General features: G+C 40.1%; 2 protein-coding genes and 2 long non-coding RNA genes across 11 annotated transcripts in view; 1 reads left to right on the top strand and 3 right to left on the bottom strand.

The window, feature by feature from the left end:
• Positions 1-1,001: 1,001 nt before the first annotated feature.
• On the bottom strand, positions 1,002-2,279 carry LOC125325896. The gene is made up of 2 exons (XR_007203600.1): positions 1,931-2,279; positions 1,002-1,585 (listed from the first exon to the last, which is right to left on the bottom strand). It is a non-coding gene; the product is annotated as an uncharacterized LOC125325896 (long non-coding RNA).
• Positions 2,280-2,648: 369 nt separating this feature from the next.
• Positions 2,649-22,107, top strand: part of LOC125325957 — a 116,029-nt gene continuing 96,570 nt past the window's right edge. The window contains exons 1-2 of the long non-coding RNA XR_007203628.1: positions 2,649-2,892; positions 8,153-8,231. This is a non-coding gene — a long non-coding RNA (uncharacterized LOC125325957). The remainder of the gene's footprint in view (positions 2,893-8,152; positions 8,232-22,107) is intronic.
• Positions 3,843-7,723, bottom strand: FABP2 (fatty acid binding protein 2). The gene is made up of 4 exons (XM_048303647.1): positions 5,849-7,723; positions 5,010-5,182; positions 4,306-4,413; positions 3,843-4,080 (listed from the first exon to the last, which is right to left on the bottom strand). The coding sequence occupies exons 1-4, from the start codon at positions 5,913-5,915 to the stop codon at positions 4,030-4,032; spliced, it is 399 nt and encodes a 132-aa protein (XP_048159604.1). The 5' UTR covers positions 5,916-7,723; the 3' UTR covers positions 3,843-4,029.
• The window catches only part of PDE5A (phosphodiesterase 5A), a 104,553-nt gene continuing 93,128 nt past the window's right edge, over positions 10,683-22,107 (bottom strand). For all 8 annotated transcript variants that reach the window (XM_048303641.1, XM_048303642.1, XM_048303639.1 and 5 more), the window contains 7 exons: positions 20,096-20,183; positions 18,862-18,962; positions 18,690-18,767; positions 18,284-18,347; positions 17,993-18,067; positions 17,428-17,511; positions 10,683-16,078 (listed from right to left, as the gene is read on the bottom strand). In XM_048303641.1, the coding sequence (XP_048159598.1) occupies positions 15,941-16,078; positions 17,428-17,511; positions 17,993-18,067; positions 18,284-18,347; positions 18,690-18,767; positions 18,862-18,962; positions 20,096-20,183 (628 nt within the window). In that variant the 3' untranslated portion in view covers positions 10,683-15,940. The remainder of the gene's footprint in view (positions 16,079-17,427; positions 17,512-17,992; positions 18,068-18,283; positions 18,348-18,689; positions 18,768-18,861; positions 18,963-20,095; positions 20,184-22,107) is intronic.

The following is a 22,107-nucleotide window of genomic DNA, read 5'->3' as shown; positions in this document are numbered from 1 at the left end:
GCTGAAGGAGAAAACTAACTTAGTGGAAGATGCCTTAAAATTCAACTTTCTAAGCCTTAATAGCCATTAAATCTCACCTGTCTTCCTTATCAAAAGAGAACTGGAGCAACATTACAGTCCTTTCCTGATAGGCTCTTCCCTGCAGCTTTCACTTGCGATACCATGCCAGAGGGGGAGGAAACAAAGGTAGTGAATGCAGTGAACTTGTCTCTTTAATGGCCTCATTTGAAAAACTAGAACCCCCCTTCTTCTGTTTGTGAGAATGCAATCATAGTTCAGGGCTCCTGTGCACCTTGAGTCAAGATCTCTGAAGCCACTGATCTCACAGGTACCAGCAGCCAAGATCATAGATGCAGGTCTGACACATGAAACAAACCACTGCCAATAGCAAAATTGTCTCAACAATCAAAGAAAAATAAAAGGAAAGAGCTTATGTCCACTTTTGCATCCCAAATCCTATTTAACGTGATCCTGGCCCATTTTCTTTTAATGTGTGGGAAGACACTGAACCACTCTGCACTTCCAAGTCTCTCCAATCTAGTTATTTTGTTAAATGTATTCCTGGAAAAAAATACCAACCAAGCATGGATTGTACTTCTCAGGACTAGAAATTAGTATTCCCAAGGGGAAAAACACCAAAGAAAACTGAACCCCCTTCATCCATAGCTGGAAGACTCTCTTCCCCCAAACCTCCCCCGGCAAAAAGCTCCATCTATGTGCTCAGCTTCTGTTTCTTTCTCCAACGACTGCAAGAGCCTCGTGCCTGTAACATGGGTTTGAAAGTCTCCCTCTCGTGTGACAGAGGAAATTGATGTTGAAACCTTTTAATTATCTATTACTGTCTACTTATAGCCATCCATGGAAGGTGAGGAGGAGGGTTCTTTATGTGTCATCTGCCAGTGACTCAAGGCTGCTCTTGTCAGCTCCTCCTAAGCATTTTCTAGCAAGGAGATCAGAACCAGATTTATCTTAATCAGTAAGTGAGGACAGGACACTGCTGCTGGGTTAAACACGGGCATGTTTATACATGTATGTATTTATATGTATAAATACTGAGCCTGAGCAGGCGCAGCAACTGCCAAAGGTAAAGAAAGAAGAAAGACATCATACAAAACCAACCAGCCTCAACCCATCAGAATTAACTTTTTGGAAGTAAAACAGCTGGCTAAGCTTCATCTGTTGAAGGAACAGATGATGCTCTAACTTCAGTGTACACAAGAGCTGGGTTTTATTCTCAGCCACTCTGCAGGGTGTCCTTTCAGTAGATTTTACTCAAACAGTGCATACTTCCATTTCTGCACAAGAAGCCTTTAGGTACTAATCACAAAAGCACAGTCAGTCTGTCTTACGTGACCTTTAAGGCACAGTTTAGGACACACAAACAAGATACAGGTAAAACCTGAACAGTAACACTTGTGACACACAGAGATCTCTTAAGATACAGTGTATAAAAATGTGCCTCCTCCATAGAGACTCCACTAGAGTCTTGTCCCCAGTTGTTTATCGCGCACAAATGGTCCTCCTCTTCCACCGCCTGTGTTCATAAGGTGCGGAATAGGTGAGAATTCCCTTGGTGGGAATGGCCCTACAGGGAACAGAAAAGGTCTAGTTACGCTCATAGTGCTGCACAGCCCTTCGGAAGATACTGACCTGTAAGGAGCATCAACCACACCTCCCGAACAGAGAGCGGATAATAAATCTCGCAAACAATTAAATAAAGCTGAGGGTGGCTTGGAATTAGTTTCCAGATTCCTGAGAAGCATTTGTGCTTCCGAGGCCTTCTGAGGCGGGGCTGTGGGAATGCCAAGGCTGTTCCCGGGGCCCACTCCTGAAGCGCAGCCTTCCCTCCATGGGGCACAGCCTGTCGGGGCTTCCCGACCGACCGACAGACCGACCGACAGACCGACCATCCCCGAACGCCGCCCCTCACCTGGGCCGCGCCCTCAGGGCAGCAGGTAGATAAGCAGGAAAAGTGCCAGGTCGAAGAGGATGAAGAGCCACAGGTCCAGCCAGTAAGACTGTCCCGACAGGGATCGTGACAGCACCCGCCCACCATCCTCCTGCTCCCGCTCCTGCTGTTCCTGTTCCTGTTCCTGCTCCCGCTGCCGCCGCCACGCCGCCGCCTCCATCTCCTCGGCGGGCTGGGAGAGGATCGCGCGGCCGCCCCACCGCGCAGGCGCCAGTGACTCTTCCGGGTGCGGCGCCAATGACAACGGAGCGCACGTACCGCGGCCACACCCACGGGATCACGCGCGGCGGCCCCGCCCCTGCCGCCTCAGGCACCGCCCGCCATTCCCGCCTCAGGCACCGCCCCGCCCCTGCCGCCTCAGGCACCGCCCGCCATTCCCGCCTCAGGCACCGCCCGCCATTCCCGCCTCAGGCACCGCCCCGCCCCTGCCGCCTCAGGCACCGCCCCGCCATTCCCGCCTCAGGCACCGCCCCGCCATTCCCGCCTCAGGCACCGCCCCGCCCCTGCCGCCTCAGGCACCGCCCGCCATTCCCGCCTCAGGCACCGCCCCGCCATTCCCTCCTCAGGCACCGCCCGCCATTCCCGCCTCAGGCACCGCCCCGCCATTCCCCCCTCAGGCACCGCCCCGCCATTCCCCCCTCAGGCACCGCCCCGCCATTCCCGCCTCAGCCCCCTCCATTCCCGCTTCAGGCACAGCTCTTCCATTCCCGCCTCAGGCACCGCCCCGCCCCTGCCGCCTCAGACCCCGCCCCGCCATTCCCTCCTCAGGCACCGCCTTGTAGGGGTGGTGAAGACGTTGGACGTGGAGAGGATTCCTGCTTGTCTCTCTGTCGCTGGGAGAGGCGGCGCTTGTGGTGGCTCCCCTTGGGCTGGTGACTGACATTCCTGCCTGGATGCTGCTGGCTGCTGCTGTTGTCTGTCAGGTGAGATATGGACATTGGGGAAGAGCCGGCAGTCAGTCCTGTCAGACCGTGTTGGTCTTGTCCTGCCACCTGTGCTTTGGCTTGTGTGGAAATAAACATTCACGAGTTCATCCCGATGCCGTTTCTTGGAAAGCAGATGGTATCCTGAGAAAAACCAGAAGACCTTTAGGGATATCGTGTTGTGAAGAAGTTTAGGAAAATTGAAATTGTTTTAAGATACACTCCTCTCCTTGAAGTTAGCTGGAGCTTGTGCACTGAGCAAACATGGAAAAGTTCATGTAGATAGTGTATTCTGTGTGCTTTATGTGCATAACACACAGCTGAAGAAGTAAATAATAAATGAAGCGGCACACCCTGATGCCACACTTACAGCTGCGATGTGCCACCCTCAGCCCTTCCAGTTCACTCCATATTGAAATCAGGACTATTACTTTCATGTCCAGAAGAATGACCAGAAACCCATGAGTATGTGAAACAAATCCTTTCTCTTGGCAGTTATTACCCCTTTTTAGCCTCAAATTAAGAGATAAGGCAGAATGCAAACAGGTGCTTCTGAACATAACTTACTTCTCTTAAACAAGCACTTGTGTGTAGCAGTTTTCCTTAATAAGTTCTGTCAATAGAAATAAAGATGGATTTGTCTTTATGTAGCAAGTATTGGTTAAGCATGTGTTGTAGATGAAGCATATTAGAGATTTGGGCCGAAACAAATAGTACTTCCCTTTTAAGCCTTGTCCCCATCTGTATTACCTCTCGGTTTTCCTATCCTTTTGCACAATATTAAATATACAGAGAAACTGTTTCTCAGTATAAATACCTTTGTAAAGAAACTTAAGTTTCCATTTGAGAGCTTGTGCAAAAATACTGAAGTTCTGCCTGTGCAAAATAATTTCTGCAGCCTTTTATGTTATGACACTTTGGTAGGACTTGATACAAAAGACATTTTAGCATTTGTTAGTTGGAGTTTGTTTATTCAAGACAAAACAGTAACATAAAAAATGAGCCCATATTTTCATCAGGTAAACTGCAGCTCGGGAGGTGCTGTGAGGGGATGGAAGGGGAAAACAACACACAGAGGATGTGTAGAAAATGGTCTCTTATTGTTTCTTCATTCTGGTGCAGTTCTGTGTGAAGTGCTTAGCCCCTTTTGAAGAATCTCTTGGACTCAACTCCTTCATACACGTAGGTCTGTTAAGAAATCAGGAAGGAAAATCAGTGGCTGGAATTGCAAAGTTTCATTTCCCAGATACGGTTCAGAGAGTTTTAAATTTCGGTAGGTGGCTTGAGAATTTTCACTAAAGATAAATGAGGTTATTTGGCTTGAAGAAAGTATTTTCTACATCTAGAACAGTTCTTTAAACTTTTTCTGTTCGTTTTATTACAAACTTGTGTGCAAATGGCTTCTTAACTCACCTGAACGAGTTCGTCACCCACGATTTCTCTGTATGCTTTAAGTACTTTTCCGTTGTCTTTTCTGGTGAATGTGCCCACAAGTTTATTTCCTTCAAGGTTCCAAGCACCCTGTGATGGTAAAAAAGCCCAAATATTTTGCAACAGTTATGACAGTGATTTGATTTAAAGGCTATAGAATGCTTGAAAGTGAAAAAAGATTGAAACAGTATAATAATGCTTTTTAGAAAGGCTGTGAAAATGAAATTTTAATAAAACTATTGGTTTATTTAAATGCATAATAGCCAAGCTAGGTGTTTTTTACTGGTCAATACAGCTTATTTTAATTAATTGTATCAACAGAGAAAATTTAATTTCTTACAAATACCCACTCTGCACTCTAGGTGGTGGACTTGAGTATTGGAAAAAGTAAAATTGCAAATCACCTTCATTTTGTCCTGTGAAAATTGCTACTTGCTCTGCTTTTTGGGCTCTCACTGGAACCCTGAGATCCATGTGCAGTGTTGAACCATTAACAGTAAACACTCCCTTGTGCTTTGGTGTATAAGCTGCAAGCATTCCTGAGCAGTCAGGTTCAGTGAAATTTAAAGTAATTCAAAAGTAAAATTTAAATTAAAAACTAGGAAGACAAATTATTCATCTTGAAGCTGCACTTCATTAAGTTATTATCACATAATAAATACTGAATTATGTGGAAAGACTCTTACGGAAAGTTCAGTCCCATCAGCCAGGCTGTACTCAAAGTTCACTCCCAGAGTGAATTCAATCTCTATGTTTCGGAAGTTGCTGGCTTCTTTGACGGTAAATTTGTTCCCATCTTGTTGGATGGTGATCTTCAGATTATCATGGGCTCCCAGCTTTCTTTTCATCATGCCAATACCTAGAAAAATCAGTTAACATAAATCAGAAAAAAACCTCAAACCTTTAGAGCATCGTATTTGTCCCTTTTTAGTGAATTCTATGTGTCCAAGTGAGTTTATTCCAGCATTCTGGAATAACCTAGAATGACACAAACTTTTGTCTTTCGATTTTCATTGAGACCATATTCACTGGTACACATATAATACAAATCACTGTCTAACTGGAGTGGTTATGTTTATATCCATATAACGCACAGTTTGTACAAACCTAAGGGTGTTAGAATTACTTGAAACAAGCGTTTCTCTGAAATTGAAGAATGATGGTTTCCTTCCCGTGTAATTTTTAAACTGGTTTAATGCTGTCAAAATAATATTCCAGCTATAAAATTCTGTTTCAAGTTTATCCATTCAAGTTATCTGAGCCTTTCCCTCAAATCTAGATTTTCTTCTGCTGAAATAAATTTGGAATTAGTTAAAGTACTTAAGATTAACACATTGAAATTAAAATCAGAACGTTTCTCAGCATCTTCCCCTCCTGCCCCAGAATGTTTTGAAAACAGATGCAGGGGCAGAACTGCCAAGAGTGAAAGGACAGGCTGCCCGAAGGTAGTTCTCAGACAGTTTGAGTTTGTATTCACCTGGAGTGGTATTTTTCCTGCAGAAGGGGTTGGAAAAGCAAGCCTTACCCATTGCCTCCATGAACTTCTCATAGTTCTCGTTTCTGTCGATTTTCCAAGTCCCGTCGAATGCCATGGCTGTTCCTGCAGGAGGGCTGCTCTGCAGGGACAAGTCTTTGCAAAGGGAATTTATGTACTGCCTTATCTTAAGAGCAATTTACAGGATGATGTGGCTGAGTGAAGCTCAACAGATGCACTGACCTCTTCAAGGAGAAGTTTCCTGTAGTTTGATCAAATTCCTAGTCCTGACCACACTGTTTGCTCAATCTGCCCCCAGATTGTGACAGTATCTTTATTGCTCATCTCAATTACAAATTGCTAATCTATTTATTCTATCCACCAAGTGCAGTAAAAAATCAGGTGTCTAGTGAAAGTAATAATTAAACTAACAGCATTTCTTGACATTCGTATCCTGGTTGCATCTTCAGCTTGTGGAAGAGTCTTTATGCAACTGGAGGTGATATTATTTACCCAACAAAACAAACACAAATCTCTACTTTTTCCATTATGATTTGGTTGGGGTCTGTTCTGCTCAACATAACAAGTGTGGGGCAGAGGATTTACTGAATGTCTGCAGGTTGTTTCAGAAAACTCTCCTCTTGCTCCCTGTCTAACACTGAGCTGTGAAAATTGGGATGGTAGTGCCTAGTCATGTGATCACTTTTTAATATATTTAGTTTAAATTCTCAGCAGCTTCTACAAATTTTCTTCAGTATAACACATTCAGTGGAGAAACCAGCCAGATGGAAGGTGTTCAGGCTGTTTGCTCCGAATGGTGATGAGGGAAGTATCTCACAATGTGCATTTCACAGTAACAGTTAGGTCTCTGTGTGTAGTTTCCACATGAAGTTTTTTTCCACAATTTCATGCAGTTTTTGATCACTTGAATAACTCAAAAAGTGTTTTAGCCCATGCCCTGTGCTGTGCCAATCATGCATGCCCATCTTTACCCTTCAGCCAGCTCATAAAATGGACAAAGTTCATTCTAAGGGTAAGATTATCTGTTTTTAGTGTGCAGGTGTGTATCTTGACCATTGTAGTTATCACTGTCATTCTTATGTTTTCTGTGTAGTATATATACTTAAACAAAAATACCCAGTGTCAAGTTATAGTTCATCCAAGCTGTTGTTACATAACAAAACTCTCTTTACAGTCTTTGCAGAAAGGTTCTTTCTGGCAGTGGTTGTAGTACAGCTTCTGCTGTATTTCGTAGAAAATTGAGGCCTAAAATGATGGGAGTTGCTCAATATGACAAAACATGACTTTGGTTTTCCACAGGTACTAGGATCATACAATATACACTTCATTTAGAGTTCTTCTGTCTTCCTATAATAGCTGGTTTTCCTTCTAAAATCACAATTAAAATCGGTTTTATAGATTTTTTTAAAATTTTAGTTGGAATATTCCACAGCCCTTTCCCTTCTTCAGTCTCCCTCTTCCTTGTGTGGTTTTCAGAACTACAACATTTTCTTCAATGGTGCACTGAAATCTTGTTTTCTAGTATTGCTGGTTTTATGACAGTTTTGAAAGCTAAGAGTGTGTTCTTGGCTTTGTGGCTTTCTTCAACGTGCCAGCTTCAGAACACTGAAAATGGACAATCTTATTAACTTTGAAGTTTGATCTTTAGATAAGGTAGGTGGGAATAAATTATTAACTTATATGATCATGCCAACCTCATCCTGCCAATCTGTGATCATCATAGCAACCTGTATTGTAATGGCAGTTGACAATGAAGTTCCAAAGATCAGGGTGACAAAAAGGCTTTTGCAGTGGGTTGTATTCATCCTTCTTGTTTCATGGCTTGTATTCGAGTTGTTCTGACTCAAATTAGCTGGGACAGTAGAACTCTTGGGTTGGTTAAGGCTTGGGGCCAGCATAAACATAATGTACTCATGAAAATATTGATTTGTGTGATATTATATAATAAGAGAGATTAATTCCTGATACAACCATGCAGATTGAGTGTGCAGTATTTATGAGTGTTTTCTACTGAATGATTCTTCATTATGTCTTGGGATGGATTGCAAAAGTGGATTCCTTCCTGTGAAGTTTCACTAAGCATTCGAACCCCAATATTCAATTTTATATCGATGTGATAAATAGACAATTCTACACCAGTAAAGCCAATTCAAGAATAACAATGGGTGGCCTAGCAACCAGGAGCCTAACTAATGCCATCTCCTGGATAAGTAATTTTAAAGTACATATTGCAGTGAGGTGTTGCATTGCAGCAGGATTAGATCCTACTTGAGCTAGATGTTGTCCCACTCCAGCTGCCTGTTTGCTGAATTTCTGGTTTTATTCTCGTTCAAGGAGAATCTCCTGGATGCTGCTAATGTGAAATCTGTTCAGCAAGAGAATTCAACATTTGAGGATTACCTAGAAATTTTCAGTGAGTATAGATCCATTTGTGTGATTAGTAGTGGGCTGTGAGTCTTAAAACTTACTCTTAACTGTCTGTATACACTGCTTTTTAATTCCTGTGTAATCGTTCTGATCCATAAAGTGCTGCATTTCTGAGAGTTTTTTATTGCAGTGAACCGAAGTGCATGAGTTAATAATAAGATCCAGGTTGAAAAAATCTAGAAGCAAAATTTAGGATTAAAACAGTAACCACTCTGGTATTTATCAGTTATTGTATGCTAAAATCATGCTGTATGTATGAATCCTAGGATTATGTAGAATAATAGAATCTGGCCTTGTTTCAATGAAGAAAGGGTGACAGTGAACAACTGCCAATAAAAATAAGTGTGCTTTTCCAGAAAAGGTTATAAGAATCTCTGAGTATTAGTGCCATTTGACACTTGCCACATAGAGACTGATAATGCCAGTTGCCCCATGGGGCTTTTTGTCAGGCTTTTCTAAGGGTAGTTAAATTTTATATCTGAATATTCCTGTATTCCCCAATTTCTTTTTGTTTAGAAAATGAAATGTGATCCTAGGGTGAGTTCAAGTTGTACAGTATTGAAAGTCTGCATTGGTCATTTTGGTTTCTCCAAAATCTGCACTGAACTTTTAGCTCGTTTCAACATAACTTTTTTGCTTATTGTAAAATTTTTCTCTTGGTTATAATATAGTTCCAAACCCCACGAAAGGTTATTGTGATTATCTGGATTAGTGGCTTGAATCTAATTTCATCTGTAAAATAGTGAGCTTCAGAGTTGTTCTGAGTGCAGCATTATAGGAAGAGAGCACCCTGTATGGCTAAGATATTTAAATATTTGTATATGCAAAAGGAAAAGATGGTTTCAGTTTAAAATTCTTTTCTTCTTGTCTCATGTAAAAGCAGAACAGACACCCATGTTCTGCTTCTCTTTTCAGCTCAGAAATGGACTTCTTTGTGACCTTGATTAAATTAACCCCTTTACTTATCTGTAAAATGAACTTTTCTTTCATTAAGAAGCTCTATATCATAAAATAAATTGCCAGAGACTTCATTAACTGCAATAAAAGGATTCTGAATGCCTATACGCAAGTGTATCATGTGTAAGCTACTGCTATGATTTAACCATGGATTTTACTCTTAAAATTTGATTGTGTTAAACAAGAGAAACCTGTGTAAACTTTAGATATTTCAGCCATTTTGCAGCCATTATGAACTTGGGGCATTTTTCAACTGAAATGGTTCTAAAGTTCTCTGTGTGCTAAGAAATGCTACTCTTCTCTGAAGGGTTGAAAAACTCAATGACTGTCAGATTCCATAAGTCTGTCCCTAAAGCTTACTATTGGAACAAACTCAATCATGTGTGTTTTTTCCTAAAAATCTTGAAGGGTGAGGTTTCATGGGAATGTGAAATGCAGTAGCTGTCCCTACTGTTACTAAAAATCTGGCTGGAGGTAAGAGCTTTTGTCGTTTCCATTTGTTAATGAGGCATCAGAACTGTACAAGAAGAGAAGGACCTCATGTAATGTTCATTCACCTCTTCAATAAAAATGCCCTCACTCAAGGTCGTGTTCTTTCCAGGCCTGGGTAAGAAATGTATCCCAGTGCTCCTGCTGAAAACATGGCCACTTCTCAGAAGGGAATTCACGTCTTCAGCAGGCCAGAAAGACTGAGCAGGAGCATGACTGGGGTGGTGAGGGGGTGGAAAGGTGTCTCAGCAGCAAATGGTGACCTGATGTTTGTAGATATGCACAGGCAGTTGTGCAGTTGCACTCATAAATTGCAGTTGGTTCGAGCAAACAGTGCTTGTGTTTTGTGCTAAATCTGGCCCTTCATAACTTCTTGAATGAGCCTGCTGTTTGTCAGGGATGTACATACTTCTTGGTTTTGCCTAGAGCTAAAAAAAGTCAAGCCAGAAGTGTTGCTGTGGAGGACCTAATAGGCAAAGAACAGCAATTGCCAAGAAGCCCACTGGTCCAGAATTACTTCCAGGATCAGCAATTTATGCATAATGAGGCTTTGGTTGTCGGAAATAATTTTTTTCCACAGTTTTGGTCGAAGTCACTGGGCTGACTATTTATTTCTCTCTTGCAATTGATACCCCCCAGGAACTGATAGATGGTGGCAGAGGATGAGGATACATATGTGCAACTCTTGTATTTGCTTGTTCTGCTTTCTGTCAGAAATAAACTGGTTTCTGACAGCTCTCAGGAGGTGCAGCTCCAGTGCTCTCTAGTGGTCAGTAGCACTGAATTATTTTTTGCCGTTTTTAAACAAGAGCTACTTCACTGCTGGGTGCTCGCAGTAGTACTCAGAAGTATCTTGATATTAACAGAGACGTTTTTCTCTTCAGGATTTCTAGGACCTAGAGAAGTTACTATGAAATATAAATTTACAGAAGCAATGGTTTGAATTAGGCATTGAAAATTCCACCTCAATAATATTAATTATAACAAACAGTAAAATTTGACATCATCCTTTTTATTTTAAAAAGCATGAAAACAGTACAAAGAGAAGAATGGAGGAAATAAGTAATAAGCAGCAGTCTGACCACAGAAAATAAGCTGACTCTTATGTTCTCTAGCAGCTGTACAGTAAGTAGGGCTAATGGTTCTCTTAAGTAATGTAACTAGCTTTATTCTAAGAAGTCATAGGACAGTAGCAAGAGAGAACACATAACATTCAGAAGATTTTAATACTGCTTAAAGGCAAAACATAATATACAGAAAAACCCCTTAACCTAGTACAAAAATACTGTGCCCAGAAACTATGTATTTGTTCAGATATTTTTAAAAGGTAGAAGAATACAAATGGACAAACTCAGTGACTAGTGACTGTGATTAAGGTTTTTATTAAACTATAATAGGAATGTATGTTAAAACTATTTACAGTGCATTTCAAACTACATTCTTTAAGAGACACATGCAGGTATCTGCCATGTGAATACAAAGAGGACTCAAATTCTAACTTCAGCTACATCTGTAAGGTACCTTGGGCATCAGTGGGAATAGCTGAACACAGCAAAGAGCAGGTGAGGCAGCTGTCACCAAGGGTAAGGGTTCGGTCCCTCTTTACAGGTAAAAAAAAGGTGGATTTGACCCATTCTTTCGCTTTCTATACAGCTCAACCCAGTTCCCACTGAGGTAAATGGGAATCACATACTTGACTTCACGTGGGCAGCTGAGCATACATGAGTCCCTGGCATGCCAAGCTCATGCTGTGGAAGTTAGCAGGAACCAGCTATCCCAGAGCACTGTCACATAAATACACATTTACAAACAGTGCTACTTCGATAGGAGTTTCTCTATGGAAACAAACTTCCTTCTGTGGAAAAGAAACTTTCCCGTGCAATTTCCATCCACCGCAATGACCAGGATAAAATATCCTGCTGTCACAATTTGCTGCATTTAGCAAGCATCACTAATTACCACACCAGATTCTATGCTGTTTCTTCCTGTCAAAGTCCAAACCAGCCCTTGTTATTTACCATACTCAGGCCAAACTCATTCTGTTATTCAAGCTCCGATGTTCAAGATTATGTTTCAAATTAGTGCAAGCCCCTGAAGAAGTATGGCAGGTACCTGGGAAATAAAGCTGAAACCTTCTGAAATGTAAACTGCATGTGATTTGACATGAAGGAAAGAACTGCAGCATCAGCGCTAAGACTCTGAACTAATACTGCTATATAAATTTGCTTGAAATACGAGGTCTTTATAACACCTTTAAAAACATATTAATTTATCATGAGTGAGGCGATTTTTTTTCCATAAAAAGTCTCTGCTATCTTCTTATGCCTAAGTGGAAGGGACACCTTCCAGATCACTCCTCAAATTTTAAGGGACTAGACCTGACTCTTCATTATCTTTCCGTATAATGGGCTGGAAAATCAGTTACGTGGTAATTTTGACAAACCTTATGTTTGAATTAAATAAGTGTGCTGAATTTTTCAGTTCATGCCACTTCCAGGAAAAATGCATTGGATTGGAATTAAAAAGTTTATTTTTACATGTGTGCAATTGTCAGGAGGTGATACATTTAATCAGGCTTAGGTGCTCTCTTCTAAGGAGAAAGCAGTTGATCATCAGTGAAATTAATTGTTTCCTTTTATCAGTAGCTCACTTGTACATGTCCTCTGTGAAGATATGAGTAATCTGCTCTTAAGTATAAACTGCTTCTAATTAAAAATTAACACCATCTCCAAAATCAGCATTACATTATTTCCACACCCCCCCCCCCCCAACTGTGTGAGATACTAGAAAACCTAGGCCTTCTACAGCTAATATTGCATGTGTGGCTAACTTATGGGAAAAGAAATGGTACCTACAGCTCAAGAGCCTCACTGTTATTTGGAATTAGAAGAGGTAGGGTTAATCAGTAATTTTGTGCATGTTAATACAAGTAATTGTTTTCAGAACAGAGAAATAAAGTGTACTTTAGGCATTAAACTGTGCTGTGGAGTGAGTTTGAAAGAAAATATGTTCATATCTGACATCAAGTGGGATACTAAAATAGTTGTCTTCATTGAGAGGAGTATTAAGAATTAGTGGGACAACTTCTTGTACCCAGAGACTGAAATACCAAATGTGACAATAGTTTCAATGGATTTAAGGCTGAACTGACAAAGTGATAAACTCCATTTCACCTGGTTTCTTGTGTAAGCCACACTGATTGTTATAGCTAGACAATATAAATTGGGGAGAATGTGTTTGAGAGCTGACTGAAATAATGAGATACACAGCTCATGATGAAATTAATGACAGCTGCATGGCTGTAATCCACCAGCTGGCTTTGAAAAGGTTGAGTTCTGAAGACAATGAACTTCAAAGCAAGAAACCTGCCTGTAGCCGGGCTAGGTTTGGGGTTTTTTTCCATATTGTCCCCTATGTACATTATGAAAGGAAGGAGCAGTTTCTGCAAGTGACTCACACAAAGCTATGACACAGAACCAGCACACTCTGATTTTGCCTTCAGGCAGAGTAAAACACTATGCAAAAGCTTTGAACTTCATGAAACATAGCACTCTATGCTTTCAAGGTTCTTAAACCAGTAGTTTAAAGGCTTTGGTTTTGTAGAAATATATACAGATACAGGTGTGTTATGATATTTAAATGTTTATGTAGTAGGAACTGTATTTATAGGTATATTCCAACATTTATAGTGGAAGAGATTGTGTGGGATAAATGTGTACAGATATGTAATTAAATATATGCACATACTGTATAACTCTTTAAGTGAACCTTTTAAAAAAATGTAACATCATGCCCTTTTTTTCAAGTCAAAGGTATGAATCCAGCACTCCTTTGTAGCATTTATAAATTTAGTTGTAATAAAGCTTTGCTGAACACACAATATGGCGAAGAAATACTGCAATATTAATGTCAAAGTTACTTCACTACACTGATATCATCATAGTTATGTTGTCACCATGAATTACTAACCTCAACCATAATAGCAAGAATACACCTTTATATACATATATTTTATTCCTATTTATATTAAATATGTATCTCATCAGTTAGCATAATAATTATATTTCAGTATCTCAAGCACTCAAGGAAAGGACTATACAAGGACTATGCAAATCCTGAAGCAAAGTTTTCTATTTATGAAAAAGTACCTAAAAACCTTTTTTTGGGGGCTTGTGTTGGGGTGGGCAGGCTGCTGTCATCTGCATACTGTGTATGCATAGAAATACACATGTGGATCACTGCAAAACAGTAGTCCTGGAATTCTTAATGAGTGTTGAAATCCTTTTTTTTTTTTTTTTTTTCATTTTGGGGGACAGAATAAGGAGACATTCTTCTGCAGAAAAATGTTTTCAAATTCACAGCTGCAATAATTTATTATTGGTGCTCACTAGAGAAGTTTGAGACAGGACTTAATCAGTGACAAATAATTTAGGTTGGCAGAAATGCTGCTGACTGTCAGAATACCTTATTCTACATATAAAAAAATATCAACTCTGTAACTCAATATCATCAAGTATTTTGAAACCTTTGCTTCATCTTTTCTTAGCTTCTGGTATAGTTTATCTAAATGACAACATTGATAAAAAGGGGGAATTTTCCCTGTCTTTCTGACCAGCTCTTACAAGTTGGGGTTGACAATCTCCTGGGAAGAAGAATTTATTGCAATTTCCAACTAGAATTTCCTGCATTATTGTGATAGAACTAAGTTCCCACACTTTAAAGTGCAATGCCAAATGTGCTACTTTTGCCAAATACAATTGCTGATTTTAACTAAAAAAAAAAGATTATTACAGATTAAAAAAACTGGAACATTTTGTGTGTTTCTGTGCAGCCAAAGTTACATGTACTGCTAATGCATTTTAGACTGCTGACATTCATCTCCTTGTCCTGTCTACCTAAAGAAGAGTACTCTCCTTGTATTCCTCTTTTGGGATTTGTCCAGTGTGTATTTTTTCTTTAATTGGTTCCCAATTCGAAACCATTTTTATTAATCATCTTCATTTAAATAATACACCATTTTTTTTTTTTTACTAGTGCAAGTTCATTGATTTATTACTTTTCAGAATGTTAATGCATCACATACAAATGGCAAATCCCTGTAGCACTCTTGGCTATTTTTGCTTTTGGTATTATTCTTTTCCTATTTCTTTAAGACACTATGATTAGTCATTTTTAACTAATGTTAAAAATGACTTTTAAGAGATGTTATCATAAAACTTTTTTCTAAGTGGTCATAGCCATAGTAGCCATAACACTGGCCTGAAGAATCAGTCATTGATGGTCACCAGGAATGTGCCATTCCTGCATCATTCTGATTCAGCTTTTCACCTCTTGCTCTTGCAGTCATTCTCTTCTGTCTGTGATTCAGTCTCTTGGTTAGATGATGTTAAAATCAACTTCCAAATAATGTTAAAAACAGCATGCAAAATTAATCCTGTTTTGTTTCCGTTTCTCTGGACGCTTCTTGCAGCTATGGGAGCTGTTCTTCCATGGCAGCCTGTCAGTTACGTTGGAACGTTTCATCAGTCTTCAAGCAGTTTCCATCGGTCACGGATAACTATGACACTTCTTCCACAAAACTCCTAAGACCCCCATTGCCTAGTAATTCACAGGGGTCTTAGAATTTCTTCAGTTGGAATAACACATTTGCTAAGACATCCATCTAATATGGAAAAAACCCAAACCCTACTGAGTGCACAGATTTTGGGGCTTTTTACCTCAGAGCCCAGTTCTGCTTTCTGAAAGAGGTTAGCAATAGTTTATGTTGGAGTAGGCTCCCCTGAGTGAGTCCCAATTTTTCCTCTGAACCTCTGGAAAGAGAACAGGCAAGACTGCTCAATAAGTTTATAACATAACATAGCAAGATGGGAAGAGAGAGAGAGAAAAGGTGCAAAATACAGTAGTCTTTCAGATACTGGCCACAACATGATCACTAAACAATTATGTACATCTGTAAAGCGACAGGCTCTCAGGCACAGTCAGTGCCTGCACCAGTACCTTCTTTTGGGGTAGGGTAGCAAAAACTGCCCTTGCAGGTCTTTTTCCATCTCAGTCACATGTAGTAAAAGAAACATACTGTCTTCAGATAATCTCAGCATCTACATGGTCATGCTATATCTTGAAATGTGGAAAAGTAATACAGCAGTGGCAAAACGTAAGCCAAATCCGTACAGTGTTCAGCAAAACGCAGTACTCCCCTGTTACTGTGTCTCCTACGGGAACTTAAGCTGTGGCGGTTAAAGCAGCGGCTCAGTTCCGTTTGCCTTGATTGCTTTCTCCGTTAATCAGGTTCTTCTCCTGCTGCTCAGCTAAGGCTTGCCATTTCTGCCTGTTTTTTCTGCAGCCATCCAGCAAAGGGGAGCAGGCCTCTGACACGTGTGTTAGGGCCTGAAATAAATCGAGAACATGGAAAACAGATTGCATTCAGTTTTTAATTAAAAATGGAGAATGAAACACATCTTTTGTATTTTTTCAGATTTCTGAATTTAGGGGAAAGACCTGTAGATCATTAACTGCACTGGTTACCTAACACAAGAGCTGGGTGCAGTTTGGACTAGGATCACTTGGTAACTGTAAATCTAAGCAGCAGTGCATATTTCAGAGTAAATAATTCCAGTTTTTCTGGTCTTTTCTTAAATGGAAAGGTAAAGCTCTCCCCTAACCGGAAGAAGTATAGATATTCAGGCTCTAGAACTGTGGGCATTCAAGCCTGCTCAGGTGCTCTGTTAAAGAGTTTTCTGTTCGTCCAGTCTGTACCTTTGCAGTGACACTCAGTCTTCTTTCAGTGGCTTACCTCTTGCTGGAGACAGTTTTCTGAGGCTTCAAAGCAAAGGCTGCCTTGTTTTCCTGACAGGTTCTACAGCACAGAAACACTTGATTTTCAGGGACAGCAGCTAATAACTCCCACTCCTTTCTCTATCTCTGTTTCCTTTCAACTGGTGAATGTACAGTCTTTTTAGACAAGTTTATTGGGTAAGAGGGAAAAATTCAAGTAATCATCTGGTTCCTCCTACTGGAGGATTCTTAAGAGTTTGGTTATCTGTTCATCTCCTTTCTTTTTCTCACCTCAGTACCTGTAAAATACTTGCTACAGTTCAAATAAACAGACTTTAATGTTGTACTGGTTAAAAAAAAAAAAAAAGATCAGAAATCATGTTGTGTTTCACACTATATTTGACCAAGCAGCTTCTCATACAGTTTGTGACAAGAACAAAAAAGGATTTCAGTGAATTGTGTCATGCAGTGCTTTGGTGTGTGATAAAAGAGAAGGAAAAAAATGGGATGGGAAGTGTTAAACTTGGGTAAATTTCCTATAAATACCGTATCAATTTTTGTATGAAGAATTCTGAATTCTTTAAAAGTTTTAAACAACACTTTTTTTGTCAATGCACTACCTGGATACCATTCTTTTCCCAGAGGTCAAAGCCTTAGTTTTGTGACTTTCCCTGATAATCCAGAATATAACCCCGGGATGTAACACCAATTGCACAGAGCACAGCAATTACTACTAGGTTTAAAAAAATTGTAACAAAATACATTAATCAGACAAATATACAACCAATTATAAATACTAAAATAATAATTTCTTCAACACAATAATGAACCATATGTAATATAGGATAAAAAATATTTTTTAAACAAAGGGGCTGGTTGATTTGCATTCTGATTTTAAATCTGTGTCTACCAGCGAGCAGCTCTGGTTTTAGAGATTTGCTGTTCTTCCTTAGGCACCATACCTCATACAGCTGCAAACAAACTGCATCTATAAATCCAACCTGCATGCTGGGAATTTTGTTTTTCTTCTCTCTGTTCATTAGATCCTGCAGATAAGAAGTAAACAAGTTCTGTGTTTAAATGCATTAAATAAAAAACCCAACCAGAACCAAAGAGAGAGTCTGGAATTAAAAAGTAGCACCTTAAACAGCACAGCAAGCTCAGCAGGGTATCCCTGCAGGTTTTACAATGAAGGGAATTGGACTGCATAACTTCCCGCAGGAGATAGGTTTAGATTGACAGAGCCCAAATAACCAGACAAACAGGTAAACTTACTGGGTTTGGATCGCTGCAAATAGGTACCAATTTAGGAATGTATTTCCTAGCGAATTTAACAATACTGACTTAAAGAAGATAATACTGCCTGTTCTTCTGGTTCAGAGATAATGACACTATTCGTGTTTTGGAACCACAGAAACTGACTACTAGGAAGACAGGGAAGGAGCTGGTCCTGTATTGTGGTCAGTGGGAGGAAGTTTAAGTGCTGTTTATGAAAGTGATTTTGCAAGAGGTGATTCTGCCACTTACCGTGGGTTCTATGTTGAGTTCCTTCCGCTCTTTATCTCCTTGATCAAAGAACTCAGTAGCCACAAGCTCAGCAATCTGTAAGATATTTCACTCATTGAGAACTCGAAGTTTGCTTGCTACCTACAAACAAGACTGGTTCCTATCTCCCCTTAGGATATATCATATTAGCCCCCCCCACATTGTGAGACTCCAGCTCTGCATTCCACCACTGCCTTTGCAATAACGACTGGGTGGAGGAAATAAACTTTTATGGAGTTGGCATTTAGGAAATCTTAAAAATTAAGCACATACCCGTTGCTGAACTGGCCATGGTTTGGTTATAGCTGATAAGTCACAAGCAGTCATCAGCATTGCTCTGTAGAACAAACAGAGAGGGATAAATTACTGTATGGTGAAATGTATGTAGCCACCAAGTCAAGTAATTGGTAAAATAGAACATCGAATTTAAAGGAACATCCAAGTCAGAAAAACAAGTGAAATTAAAGCTAAGTTATAAATGTAACTCCACATGCTATTTAACAAAGGTTATTATACAGGTTGCACCTTGGTAATTCTGACCCAGGGAATTCAGTGACAGCTTGTACAGGCCCAGAACACGCAGACCTGCTGGGTTTAGTGAAGTTCACAGCAACATGGCACAGGAAATTGGGTATCCAATAATATTAACTGACTTCTTGATTATTCTGCTTTTACTTACAAAAATAGCTCCTTTTGTGAGGGGTCTTCCCAGTTAAACTGCTTCTTCCTTAGAAGTTCAAAAAATTCTCCTCTCCTCCTTTAAAAGAAGTTAAAATAAAAGATTTTGCACTGTGCTGACACAATCTTAATATCCAGCAGTGACTATCCAGCCCAACTTTCCTCTGACTTACTTTATGTATAGTGCCAGGTCTGTGGCAAGAATGGCTTGTTTTATCATTTTCAGTGTGGCCTTGTATTCTTCGATGGAAAGACTGCTGAGAATCTGATTTCCCTTTACAAAAAAAAAGCCCAAAACAGTGCTATCAGTAAAATGGGCAACAGCACACTAGTTTGCTAAAGCATCTCTAAGTTACCAAATCATTATGAGTTGCTTGCTGATATCTGAGGTCATTCTTTTACCCTGCTTCCTTTTGCAGATTCCCTAGTTTAAAAATAAAATTTCCAGTCTTCTTGAGTAATGGCAGAAAGCCGCACAGCAGCAACATCATCACTGACTGTTACAAAATGAAACTGCAAGCAGAGCAACATCAAAGCCTTCAAGTCCCTTTCATTCATTAAAATTAGATTTGTCACTGGCTGCATCACAGCTTCTCTTTCCTCTTCCTTCCCCTCCCTGAAGCAGAGGAATTCTAACAGATTCCCATACCTGCCCATGCACCTCTAGTAAATGAAAATATTTTCCTTTTATGAAGCACCATAAATAACAAGCTATTAAATAGAAATATAAGCTTAGCAGCCTCCTGTTAAGCCAAAGCACTACAGAGCTGGTGAAATGGAACTTGCCTCTGTTGTTTTTCCATATTTGCCTACCTGACTAGGAAAGGATCATTACAATACAAAGGATGCCAGAAGTACCACAACCTGTCGTACAAAAGGAGCAGTCCTTTGAAGGGATTGTGCATGCTAAATCACCAGTCTTCAGAATTATAGCATCAAATCATAATAGCATCAAACAAGAAGAATGTAGTTTTGTTTGCGTATTTACTTAACTTAGGTTTGGCTTCACTTTGGAATGTCAACATGAGCGGTGTTTGGTTTGGTCTCATGAGGGCTGCTTTGTGTATATGTAGACTGGAATGTTTTTTGAAAGGAGAGGAAGGACTTGGGTTTGTTAGGTGGTTCATAAGAGGTCATGAAAATGGCAGCAAAGCCTTTTGTTTCCTTTGGTCCAAGGAAGCAGGTACTAAAAACGATGTTAGCAAGGCTTCCCTTATCAGGCAGCACTTCGAAAGCTTTGGTGGCACTCAGCAACAGAACTGTAATTTCCATGTTGCTGCATTTGCTTTCTTTACCCAAAAAGGAATAAAGAGCACTTAAGAACATATAAGGGTGGGATTCTATCCAGAAGCTAAAAATAGAAAGCAAAATAGTTTCCTTCAGCATACACAGGAATGTGGCACTCACTGGACTATTCAGGATCATAAGGCATTGATCAAAATGATGGTGCTCCATGATTGAGTGGCAATACAGCTGAGCCAGAGGATGTTCGCTTCTGAGGAGGAAAAGGATGGAGAAATCAAATTAGACAAACCTATTAGTGATGCAGAAATAACTTCCCTTCTAACATCCTCTTTGTAGGAATATGGGTAAAAAGATAATGCTGTTCCTTTGTCAGAGCACTGACAACTCTGGTTTTCTGCCTTCTGTTACCTGTAGAGACCAGCTGCATGCAAGGAGTGAGAATGTAATGCAAGGTTTTATAAAGAGTGGAAATTCTTGTATGAAAAGCAAAGGCAACATGAAGAGTTCATTCACAAACAGAGTTTAGGAGACAGTTTTGGTTTCTGTAACATGTTCTTAAACACCTGCCTGGCATATTTAGTCATCTCATCTACTGAGCTTGTAAGTAACAATGCAAACCTAATAGGAAACCCACTGATACCAATGGAAAAATTCCTGCTGACCTCAGTGCAATACGGTGCTGGGCCCAAAATGTTGATCAAGTAATTTCCTAGGGTTAGTAACAGTACTGGTGTTTCATCACCACTATCTTCATGACTGATGTACTGCAACATCGTCACCTGCCCTTTGCCCGGGGTAAAATCCAAAAGGGAAACTGCTTAAAGGCCAATAGAGATGTTGGCTGTACTACAGGCATTGAAAAAAAGCAGGAAACCAATTGTGCAGGTGCAGAACTTAAAAATACCTTAGCGCAGCACTAAGTACCTTATTCTAGAAAATAGAATTTGCTGTTTGAGTAGCTGTAGACAAAGTACAGAAATTCCTCCTCTCTTGAGGATTTCCAAATTCTCCCTGTCCCTCGTTAAATAATACAGTTCTTGGTTTTTGCTGCTCTGTCTTGATTTTCAACCCCTGGTCCCACATTGCTCATGTCATTTCTTCAACTAAATCTGGATTCTTTTGGAAGTCTGTTTTGCTGATGATCCTGGACCTAATACTCTATTTATAATCTGACCCACAAACGCTTAATCATGTAAGAAGTTCTTTTTTAGCATATAATTCCATGAGATTTTCTGTATGGTTAAGGACCATTCACTTAGTGGCTGCACAATTGGGTCCCTGTGTGAGTGAGTGCACAAAGACTCAAAAGTCCTAAGAGGAGACTCTGGGGATTTAAGCACAAAAATGTGGCGAGAAAGATGGAAAGACAAACAAAAACACATAAGGGGATATTAAAGGATGCAAGCCTCTGAGGAATATGGGCTGACTGCCCAGCACCTCCTCTGAGACCGCCACAAAAGGGGTGTAGAGAAAATGTACTTGTGTGTTTCTGCAAGGAAACAAATTGCAGGATGGTGCCAACATATGCTGGGTAAAATTCCCATTGAATTAAGTGAGATGCATATTGTGTCTCCTAGAGTTTATCCTGGCTGGAGAGAAAAATATGTGAGAAATCTCATAGGTTATCTTCCCAAGTACTGCTCCAAACTAGAGCTTGCTCAGTACTCACAGACCCTGGCTGGGGCTGAAAATAAATTCAGGTCCAACTTCTGTAGTGAGACTTCTGTCAAACCCCCACACCAGGCCGAAGGACACCATGGCTTTCTGAGCACAGGGGTTTGGTTAACACAGCTTTCTGTGCTTCCTACTTTACATGTGGGATTGGAAGAAAAAGAAAATAACCCCCCCTGCATATCTATTGGAAGGCCTTCAAGCACTTCCTTTCTGTAACTTCTACTGCCAGGACAATTTCAATTTTTGAAACCCTGCTGCTTAAGAAAAGAATCACACACTGCTTCAAAGGAAGAAACAAAAGGGATCTGTTCCTAGAAATAAAAACTTTTGTATTTAGATTAAAAAAAAAAAAAATCGTGGAACTTTCTATTGAAAAAGGAATTATTAAACTGTAACTATCTCAGCTTTACAGCATGTGTACATGTTACATTTTGCTGTCTATGACACTTTCCCAGGACATTTTTGAGAGGAGATGACGCATCTCCAGATGTCTTCCAGGA

Source organism: Corvus hawaiiensis, chromosome 5 (genome assembly GCF_020740725.1).
Source record: "Corvus hawaiiensis isolate bCorHaw1 chromosome 5, bCorHaw1.pri.cur, whole genome shotgun sequence".
Taxonomy (NCBI): Eukaryota; Metazoa; Chordata; class Aves; order Passeriformes; family Corvidae; genus Corvus; species Corvus hawaiiensis.
Note: the sequence above shows the minus strand (reverse complement) of the source record. Positions and strands in the feature narration are given on the sequence as shown.